Here is a 14,170-nt window from a genome sequence, read left to right on the forward strand (position 1 = left end):
CGAATACTTTTTCAGGCACAACAGGTCACAATTACTATGGTAGCACTGATTTAAACTTATATGAAGTAATTAGTAAAAGTGCACGAAGCAATTAGTTGGAGTGATTAGACATTATTTGTCTCTTTAAAGAAAGATCAAATACATCCTAGTAGATACATATAGCGCGATAAATTTTTAAGTTTTTAAGTCTGCAGGAGTTTTAATCTACATAAGAAGAAGCTAAACAGCTGTTTTCAATTTTCCAGAAATTTCCACACCCCCCAGGGCAGAAGAAGAAGAAAGTGGTCAAATATGGGATGGGTGGCTTCATAATCTTTGCCCTGATCAGCATCATGTGGTTCCCACTCCTCTTCATGTCTCTGGTCCAGTCAGCGGTCGGAGTGACCAATCAGCCGTTAGACGTCTCCATCCAGCTCAGCATCGCAGGATATGAGGTCAGCACCAGCTCCGTCTGCTAGGACTCTTCCTGTGCCACAGAAAGACTTAGAAGCTATCATTTTGCTGCCTGATTTGAAGTGTGAGTCGACGTTAACGTGCTGCGCACGTTCATACGTTGGTTGATGAATGTCTTTCTCTGTCTGGTGTGTCTTTTTACAGCCTCTGTTCTCCATGACCGCTCAGGAGCAGAACTTGGTCGCATACACCGAAGCCGGATTCAACCGACTCACAAAAGTTTATGCTACTCATCCAGTGAGACATGTTCACTTTACTGCAAAGTCAAAGAAATCCACTGCATGGGATGACGAGCAGAGGAAAACTCTACAAACCAGTTGAAAACGGACTATAACCAACACGTCTTTACTTTTTTGTGATTAACATTGAAAAAAAAAAATTCTAAACAATAAAAAAAAACAGATCAAATATTTATTTAGATATTCAGCACATTTGTCTAGACAATATTAATCCTGTTTGAGGTGAGAATCGATGCACAAATCAAACCATAAATGCATTTGAAGGACTTAGATGAGGATTTGATTGTCTACGCTGAAAATTAACAGTGGCTGATTTAGCTTTCTTTTTTTTTTTTTTTAATAAAATCGAGACATTTCAAGTGTCAGACATTTATTTGAGACCCATTAGAAGGCGTAAGTCCGTTTGCTCTCGCTGTGCCTTCCAGGGTGCCATGCAGTTCCTGATGAACTACGAAGCCGAGGACATTGTCGCCGCTAAAATCAAGAGTGATGCCAGTCTGCTTTGGACCATCAGCCCCGCCAGTCGAGCAGCAATGATCGAGGAACTGAGCAACTCTTCTCACATATACATGACTTTACGCTGGACGCTGCTCAGGTTCGATCACGCAAATACACTCGGTTGCTTTTTCCCGCTGCATGTATTTGTATTTCATTTGCAAATGCCTGGATTTACCGAAGGGGAGCTTATGGTGGCAATATGACCCTCTATAATAAACACACTGCATGGTTTTGTACCAGTTCTGCTTTGATCAGTGTTGTAGTTTGACTCAGTTTCCTCATTTTGTATCATCATCTTTCTATTCCAGATTTTCTACAAAAAAAAAAAACTAAAACAGTTTGAAATTGGTAACGCCTGCAACTCTCTCTTACACAAACACTTTTCAGTCCAGATCAAACTATTTTTAATCCTTTAATGCCCAATACAACAACCACTGTCATATAACACTGATGTGTAAAAATGAAACTGTTTAGTGGATGCCTTTAACCCCCCATCATCACATCCAAAAACATTTTTTTCTTGCATAGATTTGACATTTTCACACAGAACTTTGTTAAAGAACTTGCATAATATTTAAATAAATTTGTTAACTACATGCAAAACTCATAATTTGCACTTAAACATAATGATTAATGTTTGACTGTCTACGTCTATATTTTTGTTTCTTTGCCGTGTTTCTGTGCCTTTAATTACCACTGCAAAGCAAACGTTCCCTGAGAGTATACTATTAGCTATACGGTAAAATCAAAATAAACTAATTAATGTTGTTTGTTCACGTCTTCTGTAGGCTGAGTCTGAGTAGGCACGGGTATGATTTAAAGGAGACAAGTGGGGCTGTGTGAATTATAATCAACGTCAATTGATACTGAAGGTGTTCATAAACGTGGCATCTTATGTTGCCAAACTGCATAACCTCACAGATAACTGTTGTTTGCTGCTTGTGTTGCTCTCCTCCTCAGGAATGCGTCCATATCAATGAATGTCGAGGCGGTGGGAGAACACACGGTGAAGTTTGAGGACATGGCGTTGAGGGACGGGATTGTCCAAATGCTCAAAGGCAACAGCAACAAACCTGTGTGAGTCCCTCTATAACGACACAACCAGCTGGACTTCACGTGCTTTTTACCCTCTTCACTGCTGTTCTGAAGTGAAACTTTACAAGCCTGAGGTGCTTTTCTATTATCCTGACACTCCAGCTTTACTGTTGCTTCAATAGAGCAATAAAACCAGCGAAACTCCATTTCATTTCACTTCACTGCTTTAGATGTTTTTTCTCACTGTGGTTAGACTGCAAAACATGGTCACAACCAGATTGGATCGGTTATGTTACAGCCCAAAACTTCTTTACATCATGATGATTTATTATACTGACTTATCTGCGAAAAGCCAAATTCAACACATCATAATAAGATATCTATAGGTACAGGAAGACAAAGACAGTTCATGTGAATAAAACAGTTTTTTTTGTTTGTTTTTTTTTTGGAAAGAAAAAGGTGAAGGTAAAGGTAATTTTATTTATATAGCACATTTTCAGCAACAAAGTGGTTTAGAAGAGTCAAAAGGAAATACAAACAAAATAACAAACCAAAGGAAAGAGCAAAAGAAGAAGAAGCTAATAATGTTGATCCTAAGTAAATAAGTTAATAAAGGTGTTTATTTGTGTCTTCTTTCCTGAAGGATAATTCATTCTCTTCTGCCAAAATACATACGAGGTCCCAAAGGACAAGACTCGAAAATGGCAACGAGGATGTCAGTAGGTAAGCATCCGTGCACTGAGGGGGTAGTGGTCATTTCTGAACGATAACTTGCCCCTGAGAATGTTGCTTAAGTTTACGATTTAGGCCAACACATGATTGGTGCAATACTTTATTTTGATAGTTTATCTGGTATGAATCTAGAACTTGACTTTCTCCTCGGCACGTTTCCCTCAGACTCATCCGAGGGCTCGGACCTCCGTGGACTTGCCTTCTTCCGGCCCATGTCCATCAAGCTCCAGCAGGCCAACGGCACGTCGGACAAGGAGGCGGGCCAGTGGTGGGTGGTAGAGGAGTGCTCCTCGGTTCTCACCTCCGGCGAACAGAAATGCCACAGCATCGAGATTGTGGTGTTCAATGACAAGGTCAGCCCTTCAAGTCTGGGCTTTCTGGCCGGACATGGGTAGGTAGACAAAAAAAAAAAGATGTGGGATTTACCGAAAAATATACCAACACTTTTGCTCCGCACATTCAGTAATATAATCTGGTCAATGTTTATTTGTATTATTAATCATGCAGCACATGAGCAACAAACCAGATTCTTTGGCTGATTGAATATTTCAAACTATTTTTGATAAATAACATTGCAGTTGTTTTGTTTTCAGACAAAGCACAATGACATGTGATTCTTAATTTGAAGTGTTTTCTTTCTTTGTTGGCTGCAGAATTGTCGGCCTGTACATGTCGGTGGTTCTCGTCATCGGTAAGTTCGTCCGGGAGTTCTTCAACGGGATCTCTCGCTCCATCATGTTTGAGGAGCTGCCCTGCGTGGACAGAGTCCTGAAGCTGTGCACGGACATCTTCGTGGTACGGGAGACCGGAGAGATGGAGCTGGAGGAGACGCTGTTCGAGAAACTCATCTTCCTCTACCGATCGCCAGAGACCATGATCAAGATGACCAGAGAGAAGAAAGACAGCTAGGACGCAGGACGCCCACCCTCGCTCTGTTACTAGGGTTGAAAGTGCTCACTTTTTAGTGTCTTAGGGTAGAGCAAAGACAGTAGTTTTAGTAGTTAGTAAGAACCGCCAAGCACACTATGCAGCAAGACTATCTTTTCTTCAGGTTTTCCAACTTGTACATGTAGAAAAACAAAAATAGCTCTTAATACGGAAAAGATTGATCTCAAAGTCCTGAATATTTCTTTTTATAAGGACTTCAATCCTTTCCCAACAAAAAGACTAACAATCAAAATATTGTAGTCTTGTATTGTGGGATATTCTTTGCTCTAATATTTAGGTCCTTGTTAAATTTCAGCTGAACTGATGTAGAAGTTTTAGAAGTAGGCTAAAGCAAAACCAAAAAAAAAAAAAAAAACATTTTGTGTTTCAGTCTAAATTGGTGTAATGGACACACAGACGAATGTAGGCCATGATTGTTGCACTTATCTTCCTGGTTCACACAAAATAAAATTTACATTTGTTTTATTTTAGTAAGGTTAAAAACACTGCTTGCATACTAAAGTGTTATGTGGGGGAAATTATATAATTTAGATACATGAGGCATACCAGTTAAGGGCAGATGTTTTAAGAATAAAGTATTCCTTATATCCAGTTAACCTGAGTTGTAATGGTACATCTCCAACAATACAGCTTCCATGGAATAAAATTATCTAGCTTGAATGTTAAGATTTAACTGACTTTACTGACAAAACTCAAACTAACAAAACTGATGCAAAGTCTGAACTAAGATTTTTAATTTTGACTTGAAACCTTCAATAGCTGGATTTCTCAACTCCTTAATTTTTTTTCTCTCATTCGTGCTTAATAAAACTCTGGAGAAAGTTAGACCTACTGGAATAGTAGGGAAAAATAGTCACAGATGTTACAGAACAAGTCAGACTTTAACCAGGCATTCACAACAGAACCAAATTATGTATTTAACAGTCGTCTATGCAACTTAATAATCGGTCAAGAGTTCCTGTCTACTAACATACAGTTTACTTTGCAGTGCATGTGTGTCTGATGGTTTTGGGTTCAGGATTTGATGGCATTTATTGCAGATCCTTCTCGTGTTAAACTCCAAACTTGGACAAGTGAATGTATCAAGCCTCTGTAAATACCACATTTCTGTACATGTCCATATATACTCATTAAATATTAAATACCAAAACTTGTTACACAAAAATCTCTCAGCATCTCATTCTGCACCTCTTGACTTTATGCACCAACTGAAAACCAGAGAGGCAAACAGGATTCAAGGTACTCATTTTTAATTACAAATGACAAAGAACAATTTCATTCAGGCCCCAGTCTTTAATGTGACATCTAGATGTTTTCGAACTCTTCTTCTCTCTTTCTTCTCCATGTTTTGAAGGACAGGAGGGCAGCAGGGCTTCACAACCCAGGAACAAAAAAAAAAACTATTTACACCACAGATTCACATCCTGAGAGGAAACAAAGGAGAAAGAGAGAAATATTAATACACATCCCCTCGAAAACCTACTTGGAAGTGATGACAGACAAGCCTATATTTCAAAGATGAGCAATGCATTAGTTGTATTGTTTTTGAACATCCACTCAAGCACACTAATTGAGTTTCCAATAATGACCTTTTTCACAGTATTCTAATTTTCTGAGACACTAAATTTGAGATTGTCTTTATTTGTGAGCCATAAACATTAAATGTGCACAAAATGAAAGCTTAAAATACTTGTGGTTAATCTATCAAACGACCGTTCTGAGAGATTACTGGAAGGAAATACTGCCCTTTTACCCAATTTTTTTGTACTAGTAAGTATTTTTACACTGTCTATAATGAGAAAAGATACTACTTTTTGCTTTATTTACAATTGCAGGCCAATTAACTGACTAAAATATTTATGAAAAAAGTAGTTTGCTTGAGATTTTATAGCACAAATATACTTTTTTTTTAAATCTAATGAAGTATTTTTTTTAGCAATTATGGGTCAAGTTTCAGATTAAATTTAAAGAGAAATTACAAGACAATTTCAGATCTTAAAACATACTTTTAACCTACACACAAGAATTTGGCATCATTTTAATGTTATGATATTTGATATTTCTCTTGTCAAACAAATCTGAAAGTTTTGCTCAGTACCAATAGACAGCCCGTGAATAATACTAATTAATGGCTAATTGAAAGTCTTGGGTGAGTAGAATGCATCATAGAATGATGTGGATTTCACAATAACTTCAAATTCTGCTGTTAGAACCTGAATAAATGCTGCTCATCCTAACATAAGGACGAAAAGAACTACTCTCTAGCAGGTTTTTTTTTTATTTTTATTATTATTAACTTACATGCTGTTTTTGGCTTGATGATTTTGACACTGGCTTCTGCGGCCTTCAGTGCCTCGCCTTTGAACTGCGGCTTCAGCGCAGCCCGCACAGCGTTGGCGCAGATAGCGGAGAAGCGGATGTAGCTGCATGAAGGACACACCGGTTAGCTTAATGCTAAACAACATATGCTAAGTCTAATTATGACCGGAAAGGTAGTTCCATGTGTTTCAAGTTACAAATGCACCTAAAAGAGCCAGTCAACATTTTTCGTTGACAGTCTAACTCTAATTAGAACCCGTGCAAATCGGTAGGTTAAGCATCAAAGCTAACTGAGGCTAATAGCATGGAGCAGAACCACACAAATCAAATAAAGACGAAACAACACTTAAAAATACTCTTACTTGTACGAGCAAGTTATGTTCGTACATATCACAGTTTCCAAATAATCACCCACTAAATAAAATTTAACATCATTTTGTTACCTCAGGCCTGCCTGTCTCCAGTATGCAACCATTTTGACTGCTCCGTGACTTCAAGGACAGGTCGGGAAGGTGCGTGATGACGTCATATCACATACGCCAAGCTTATTTTGTCCAATCGGGAGCAAGTCTGTCAATGATTGGCAGAGATAGCAATTGCACATCCCTAAACAGAAGCTCCCTCAAACACTGACAAGACAAAGGTCTCATATAATTGATTCCGCTTCATGCAGTCCACTGACTATAAAATATTACCTTAACACATTTATTAATGTGCAGTGTTACGGGCCACCCCATACAATGCTACTACTGTTTTTTTCTTTTATGATGTGAACAAAGAGTTTGTAATTTAAATCGTCTATTCTATTCTATTTCTATTCTATTCTATTCTATTCTATTCTGTTCTATTCTCATAGTTCTTCATTTTATTTTTCAGTACTTGATTTGATTTTTAATATTATCATTTATTTTAAAAATGCATAATTCGAAGAATTATGTATTCATTTTTTAAAATATAGCGTGTGTATATTCGTGCTTGTGTATATCACTGCTAGATGTAAAAAAAAGTTTAATTCATTTTTAACTTGAACCCATTCTTTTTTATTTACAAACCCTCTGCAATGCTGTATATGAATTAGGTTTATTTTATTTTGACTGATTGAAATTGTAAATTTAAAAAATCCAAACTTAATTTTATTTTAGAATGTCTTTCCATAAATATTGTTTATAAGCGCTCAGTTTTCATTTTAGAGATATTGAGATTGCTTTTTTCATAATTTAGTGCAAAACTATTTAGCTATAACCCTTATATTGAATACACTTAAATATACCATTTATTTTTGGCAGAAATCTTAAATGTAGACTGAATTTGTGTAAAACCACGTAGTGAGTAACTGTAGCCTATTTACTTTAATCTGTTAGAGGAGAGGAAAAAAGGAAATTAATTAAATAAATTGTAGATTGTTCTGGATAACGCTGTGAAGTATGCAGTTCTACCACTAGGGGGCAGTAACGCTGTTCAGCTACAAACACCCAAAGCAGGGCTGTAGTCGGTTGTCGTCCTTCCTCCTCACGGTCACGCTGTCTCTAGTCACCGGCTCCCGAGCTTCTGACGGAAAAGCCTGTAAAAATGAAGATCTGGGCGTCAGAGCACATTTTCAAGTAAGTACCTTTCTTCATGCCAAGATGTTTGACCAGCCGCACGGGTTGCAGAGCTATGGTTTTGTCTATTGTGTAGCCAATTTGAGTTGTTCCTTCTTTTTAACCGCTACCGTTGTTAGCTTCTTCAGCTAAGGTTGTGGAGAAGTTAGGTAACTCGAATGAAAGCGGTTTAAAGTGTCTTGCCAGTCGTTTATCAGACATGTATGTTGCCGCTTATAATAGCTAGCATGAGATACTTTAGGCATTTTAGCTTATGAAGTCTTTATTGAGTAGGAGTAAACCGATAGTTAGCCGAGTTAACACACCGACAGCTTTAGTTTTCTATTCTAAGCTCTTTCCCCCCCCCCTAGTTTTTGTTAAGTTTCGTCACATTGTTTAAAATTAACTGATGTTTTCGTGTGTTTTTCTTGAATTCGGGTGGTTTTCTCATATCGTTTTTTAGTTTTTTTTATTTTTTATTTTTTATCGCGGGTTCAGATCTGCCTCCAGGGCGGCCAGTTTAACGTTATGTATAGCATTCTCACTGTTACATAACTGTCGGCGTGATGCAGTGTTGGAGCAGAGGCGCATCCATCAAATAAGCAAGGATTAAATTACACTCTGATCCTATCAGGAGGCTGAACTGAATTAGATGCAGAACAATAGTCTGGTTTGTGTTATTTTCCATTTCTAGAAGTTTCTGGGGGAGCTGCTACGTAGTGATGCTGTGAGTCTGCGCAGTGCGCAGCAACGCCGCACTGCTGCCTGGAAACGGCCAGTCGGGCTGCAATTGATTCAGTTCTGTGTTCCTGTGACATAACAATCTTATAGTAGACACCGGTTTTCTTTTTTTTTTGTTTTTTTTTTTTCAGAGCAAAGCAAAAATACTATTAGTGAATATTGATAGTTTTAAATGTGTGCTCTTATGTTATCCAGTAAATCTAATGTCAAACTGAATTATTATTTGACCAATAGAAAATATCCAGATCAGTTCAGAAGAATATATACAAAAAGGAAAAACAGCAATGCAGAGAAGAAGAAAATAACACCCTGCAAGTTCTGAAGAAAACAGTGCAACATAAGCATGACAAAAGCTACAATTGTTGATATTAAGATAAATTGTTTAAAATACATACACTTTGGGTCAGTTTGCACGCACACATTGCAAACTTTTTTCTTCCATTTTTCTTTTTACTCATGCACAATGCACAATTATCTATAATTTAATTCTGATCTCTGCTTGGATCCGTATTTTCTTAATGAAATAGGGCTGAGATGGTCAAGCTAGACAGGGAGTCAGTTTCCTGTCCTGTCTAACTGGACACACACAACCACTTTTTCTGACATCAGGTTGTCGAAAATTAAAAATGTTTGATTTTCAAAACATTTTCAAAAATGGCCCCTTGCTGGTGTGAATTAATGCATAAATGCTGTTAAACAACCTCCCAAACTCAACTCCATTTTGTACCCATTTGTTTAATCGTGGTGTAAATGCTTTGCTTATTTTAAAATAGTTCAGAAAACTGGATAGAAGAAGACAACAACTCAAGTCTTTTTGTGGACGTTGAGCTGTAATAAACATAATCTCTTTCTTTTCATATTACCAGTCACCCATGGGAGACGGTGACCAAAGCAGCGATGCAGAAGTACCCCAACCCGATGAACCCCAGTGTGTTTGGTGTTGACGTTCTGGACAGAAATGTTGACTCAGATGGACGGCTACACAGCACCAGACTTCTCAGCACAGAGTGGGGGCTTCCCGCCATAGCCAAATCTGTATGTCTATTCATCTACGAGACACTTTTGACTTTAATCACGTTCCAAGTTCTTCTGTCTGCATCGGGCTTGACAGGTGGCTTTGCTTTCAGATCATTGGAGTAACGAGAACATGCACGTATGTTCAAGAGCATTCAGTCGTGGACCCCAAGCAGAAAACATTTGAGCTGCAGTCAACAAATGTAAGTAGAACTGATGTGAATGTGTGGAGTCCAAGTTAGAGGAACAAATTAATGTATTCAAGCTTGAGTCCAAAGTGGGTTTAGATCCCACTTTGGGAATCAATCAAAGGGCCTCAGTTTTTGTTGGCTGCTGGTCATTTAAACCCTTCACCAGTTTGCAGCCGTGTTCCCTTTCTTAATATTTACAGTATTTTAGTAATTTGTGTGTACTTTTTCTCTGAGTTGAGCATTTTGGTGCTTTATGAAATTTTATTTATTTATTTATTTATTTATTTATTTTTTTAGAAAATTGGAAAATAATAATAACGAAAGCCCTAATTAGTGCAGTTGTTCTACTGGAAGATGCTTGACATGTTGTTGTAAAAAACATTTTTTAGTTTTAAATTATAACATAATATCTTTTTGTTGCAAATGGTTGGTTATTTGAGTAGATTTAGGCATTCAGACAATATTCAAGTGATACAAAAAGTGTACTGCACAGGTCTGACATTTCTAATGTTGATCTGAAAGTGACACATAGTTGGAGGTATTGACACTTCCAAGAGAGTCGGGTGCAAAACTGCAAAGGTAAAAAAAAAAAACAATCAAGGGGAATAAAGACCAGCATCTGTTTTGTTTTTAAGACTTTTGGAGGTAGGAGCAAACCATGTTAGAAAATGACTCTTTCTAGGCTCTCTCGGATGGAAATTTAATTGAGATTTGTTTCAACGTTTTGCTTTTTAAAACCATTAATTGTGTCTGTTTCATCTGCCTAGATCTCCTTCACTAACCTTGTATCTGTCGATGAGAAGTTGACATACAAGCCGCATCCAGAAGACCCTGGAAAGTAAGTGACTTAGGTTTACTTGTGTACGCCGTAGCCAGAAGCAGTACATCTGCCCAAAATATGTTGTTTCTCACATCTTTGTCCTAATGTATATAATCTCTATAACACAACAAGGAGTGATGGTTGTGCTTTTTATAACCTGCATTGGTTTGCTTCGTGCTTTCAGAACGGTGTTGACTCAGGAGGCGCTGATCAGTGTAAAAGGCGTCAGTCTGAGCAGCTATCTAGAGGGACTCATGGCTAACACTATATCTGTTAACGCCAATAAGGTGAGTCTGTTTTTATTTGATCTTTTTAAACCAAACACCAAAACAAAGTTGTCTTGATGTTTTTTTTTACGACAAGAGTCTCTGTTTCCTGTTGTTTGTGACTTGTGTGAACATCTGTTTCAGGGTCGGGAGGCGATGGAGTGGGTCATCAGACGGCTGAACACTGAGATCGAGGAGCTAGCAGCCACTGCTCGTGGCTCCATGCGCGTTCCAATGGCAGCCGCTGTCACCGAAAAATGACCTCTGCATTTCTTTTTAATGTATTTTCTGCTTACTCCAGCACCATTAACTGACAGACTGAAACGTGCCCCCGTTTCCCCCCCTCTAATCTGCCAAAACAGCCTAAAACCGACCGTCCCGTCCTCTGGTCCCACACATGCTTGTCTGGATTTTTCCACGAGAACTTGGTCTGTTTTTTCTCAGCAAGTCTGCACCGACCGTCTCCACTCGTTTCTGAGGAGAATACCAGGGAACACTGAGGTGGTTTAGAAAAACAGGGTTGACTCAGACTGAGCTTGAAGCTCACAGGACTGTCGTTTTGTGACATGGAAGTGTTTTTAAAAATGATTCACACTGTGCCTACACATCCACCCGGCAACGCCAACTTTTCCGTCCCCCTCGTTTTTCTCCGGCTGTAACATTTCATTGTTATTTCAAAGCATTTTTAGACTGACTGACCACTTCATCCAGTTCTAAAAGCAGACAGGCTGTAGGAGCAACTGGAAGCTAAAAATCTCAGCAGCTGCTCATATTTTGAGGTTACATTTCTCTGTTTCCTGCTTTTTGTGCAACAGGGTGTGTTTAAATTGGACCTAGTCTTGTTGTGGTACTGAAGAGGTGGAGTCGGTGATAGAAAAGACAGGTTCTCAAGGTACTTGTAGAAATCTGACACTGCCGATGTGCTCTGATTGCAGCGGTCCAAAGCCAGCCATGAGCAGAAGGTGGCGCCGTAGAGTATTGTTCCTAAGAGAGGAGGAGCAGCTTTGAGCTTCTCAAAGTGATTACAATGTGATGCAGGTGCTGGTTTATCAGCATAGTTGATTGGTCTCCTCTTTTTTTGCAGTCTGTCTGATCTATTCCATTCTACAGTGAGGATATGCTGTATGGTTTACATGTTACAGTTTAAGAATGTTCATGTTTGAATGTTTAACTTATTTTCAGTATGTAAACTTTATAAGTGGAAGAAGGTCCCAGCAGGGTGCAAACGTAAAATGGAAGGAGTGGGTTCGGCGTTTTGCTGATTCTCCCTAATGTCAGCGGAGGATCTCTGCACTGACTGTGCCAACATCAGTTACAAAGAACTTTACTAATTTAATACCAGCTTACGGTTGAACTTTGTCACATTATCCTCTCTGTATGCTTTGACCACTTCATCTTCCTGTTTGTAAATGTCAGTATTGTTTTTTGTTGCGTTGAATACATGTTAAGACTGTTGAACTGCTCGTTGTGTATAACTTGAAGCGGGTGTTTTATTCAGTTTTGGTTCTAGCTGAATGGAGGAGACCCGTATAAACTAAGTGGATGTTTGGTCCGTCTACTTTAGCACTCTTCATGGACTTCCTTCTTCTCACTGTAAAATTTTCATTTGTGCAAATGGAACTTTGTTCAGACTAATGCTCTTACAGAATTCAGCTCTTACCTTCTGAAAGGTTGGTAACATCACCAGTCTACAGTCGGTCCGATCTCATTATCAATTCTGGGCTTTTTCACTCCAGCTACCAATTCAAAACATCTTTTTTTTTTTTTTAAGTAATATTTTACAGACTGTTTCCATCATGTTATCCTCTGAATACAGTGTCTTGTTTCATAAAAGTAGTGCTTTTTTTTTCTATGGGGAACATTTTAACATCGGCTGTAAATACTCATAGACTCATTTATATTTTCATGGTGCTACATTCCAAGAATGTAAATGTGTACCAGAAACAAGAGTGAGCACTGGATTGTTTCAAAATAAAAGAGATGTCATTGTTTCATCAGTGCTGTGGAGTCTGCTTTTTGAATTGTCTCTACTATTTTAAATAGATGATTTGTAATGGTTTTGTTTTTTAGATTTTGAGATATTTTTCTTTTTTAAATTCATATTTAAATGGAGTTTTAAAAGAACTGAAAGAAATCCACTCGGTAATAAGTCATTTTTCTCTTCATAAAAAGCAGTCCTAAAAAGTGAAAAACGATACTATGAGGGAAATACAGAAAAAAAAATGCAAGTAGGTTTCTAATAGTTGCTATGGAGACCTGTTCACCCAAATCCCACTTTTTGCAATGATTTTATAACAAGATTAATGAGATTTGGAGACTTTTTTTCCCCATCTCCTTATCATCCTGCTCAAAATAATCTGACTCTTCCAGTCCAGCATATTGGCTAAAAGAATTGAGCTCTATGTCATATTTATACCTTGGGAAAATGGAACATAACATAAAATTTTTAATTACAGTATTTCAGCATTTATGAATGAAAAATGACTTGATGTAAATGGGTTTTTGATCAACTTTACCAAGAATGTGAAGGTTGCAGTGTTTGGATAAAGACCATGACACCATGTAGGAAGCATGTCAATATTTATTATGAAGCAAATACAAGCAGGATGCTTCCAGTTGCTGGTCAGTTGTCTCGCTCAGGACCAGACGAATGGTCATATGTTTTTTTTTTACATGTGTTAATTTTCTGTTCACGTGTTTGTACGCATTGGGTAGCAAGGTGTGATAGATTCAGGTTTATATTCCAGTCAAAGGTGCATTTCTCTCGTGGAGAGAGATTCAAACCACATCAGTTAAAGCAGTTCAGATTTGGAGTGTGAGCCAAGAACAAAAAAAAAAAATGTTTCACAGGTATGATGTTGACAAGTAGGAGCTTCTGTCTGTCTGCAGAATCTGCACATCTGAATAAATGCCTACAAACCCCTGTTTGGAAGACAGACAATGATCAGTCAGGCAAAAAGACATTTGTGTTAATCAAAGAAGCATGAATGTGTGTAGGATAAGTCGGTCACCTTCTGCATTTTCAGGACCGTATTGACCAGTTGTGCGTGTTTCATTCTTGGTAACATGATCCCTTCTCCCAGTTTTGCTAAAACAAAATATATTTTATGACACAAATGCTTAACAGCATCTGATCTAAATATTTAAAATATATTTATTTGCTGCTATTACATGTAAGACTTAATGAGGACGAAATCAGTCATGAGATCATGAGCTGTGGGCAAAGTGATTTAACTAAAACTCACCGTTCAGTTTGCCTAAGACCACAACCATCCCGCTCTTTATTCCGTTTTCCAAAGCATCAGTCTGCAAACAGAAACATGGCATATTNAAG

At 38.0% G+C, this 14,170-nt stretch overlaps 3 protein-coding genes and 1 long non-coding RNA gene across 5 annotated transcripts in view; 2 read left to right on the top strand and 2 right to left on the bottom strand.

Moving 5' to 3' along the window:
- LOC103156056 (piezo-type mechanosensitive ion channel component 2) overlaps nt 1-5,287 on the top strand; it is a 51,687-nt gene extending 46,400 nt beyond the window's left edge. For both annotated transcript variants that reach the window (XM_016663979.1, XM_016663978.1), the window contains exons 50-56: nt 246-434; nt 598-690; nt 1,118-1,287; nt 2,151-2,267; nt 2,869-2,948; nt 3,123-3,348; nt 3,611-5,287. In XM_016663979.1, coding sequence (XP_016519465.1) covers nt 246-434; nt 598-690; nt 1,118-1,287; nt 2,151-2,267; nt 2,869-2,948; nt 3,123-3,348; nt 3,611-3,866 — 1,131 coding nt within the window. In that variant the 3' untranslated portion in view covers nt 3,867-5,287. The remainder of the gene's footprint in view (nt 1-245; nt 435-597; nt 691-1,117; nt 1,288-2,150; nt 2,268-2,868; nt 2,949-3,122; nt 3,349-3,610) is intronic.
- LOC103156043 (ATP synthase subunit epsilon, mitochondrial) lies at nt 5,143-6,779 on the bottom strand. Its single transcript, XM_007577947.1, has 3 exons — nt 6,668-6,779; nt 6,207-6,328; nt 5,143-5,329 (listed from the first exon to the last, which is right to left on the bottom strand). Coding segments are annotated over exons 1-3 (156 nt in total). The 5' UTR covers nt 6,700-6,779; the 3' UTR covers nt 5,143-5,327.
- Nucleotides 6,780-7,686: 907 nt separating this feature from the next.
- Nucleotides 7,687-12,833, top strand: LOC103156045 (PRELI domain containing protein 3B-like). Its single transcript, XM_007577948.2, has 6 exons — nt 7,687-7,825; nt 9,412-9,580; nt 9,673-9,762; nt 10,518-10,588; nt 10,755-10,857; nt 10,981-12,833. Exons 1-6 carry the CDS (start codon nt 7,794-7,796, stop codon nt 11,095-11,097), a joined length of 582 nt encoding a protein of 193 aa, XP_007578010.1. The 5' UTR covers nt 7,687-7,793; the 3' UTR covers nt 11,098-12,833.
- A 566-nt stretch (nt 12,834-13,399) lies between these two features.
- Nucleotides 13,400-14,166, bottom strand: LOC103156046 (uncharacterized). The gene is made up of 3 exons (XR_478109.2): nt 14,082-14,166; nt 13,848-13,924; nt 13,400-13,758 (listed from the first exon to the last, which is right to left on the bottom strand). It is a non-coding gene; the product is annotated as an uncharacterized LOC103156046 (long non-coding RNA).
- Nucleotides 14,167-14,170: the final 4 nt, after the last annotated feature.

Source organism: Poecilia formosa, unplaced genomic scaffold, assembly GCF_000485575.1.
Source record: "Poecilia formosa unplaced genomic scaffold, Poecilia_formosa-5.1.2 Scaffold461, whole genome shotgun sequence".
Classification (NCBI taxonomy): domain Eukaryota; kingdom Metazoa; phylum Chordata; class Actinopteri; order Cyprinodontiformes; family Poeciliidae; genus Poecilia; species Poecilia formosa.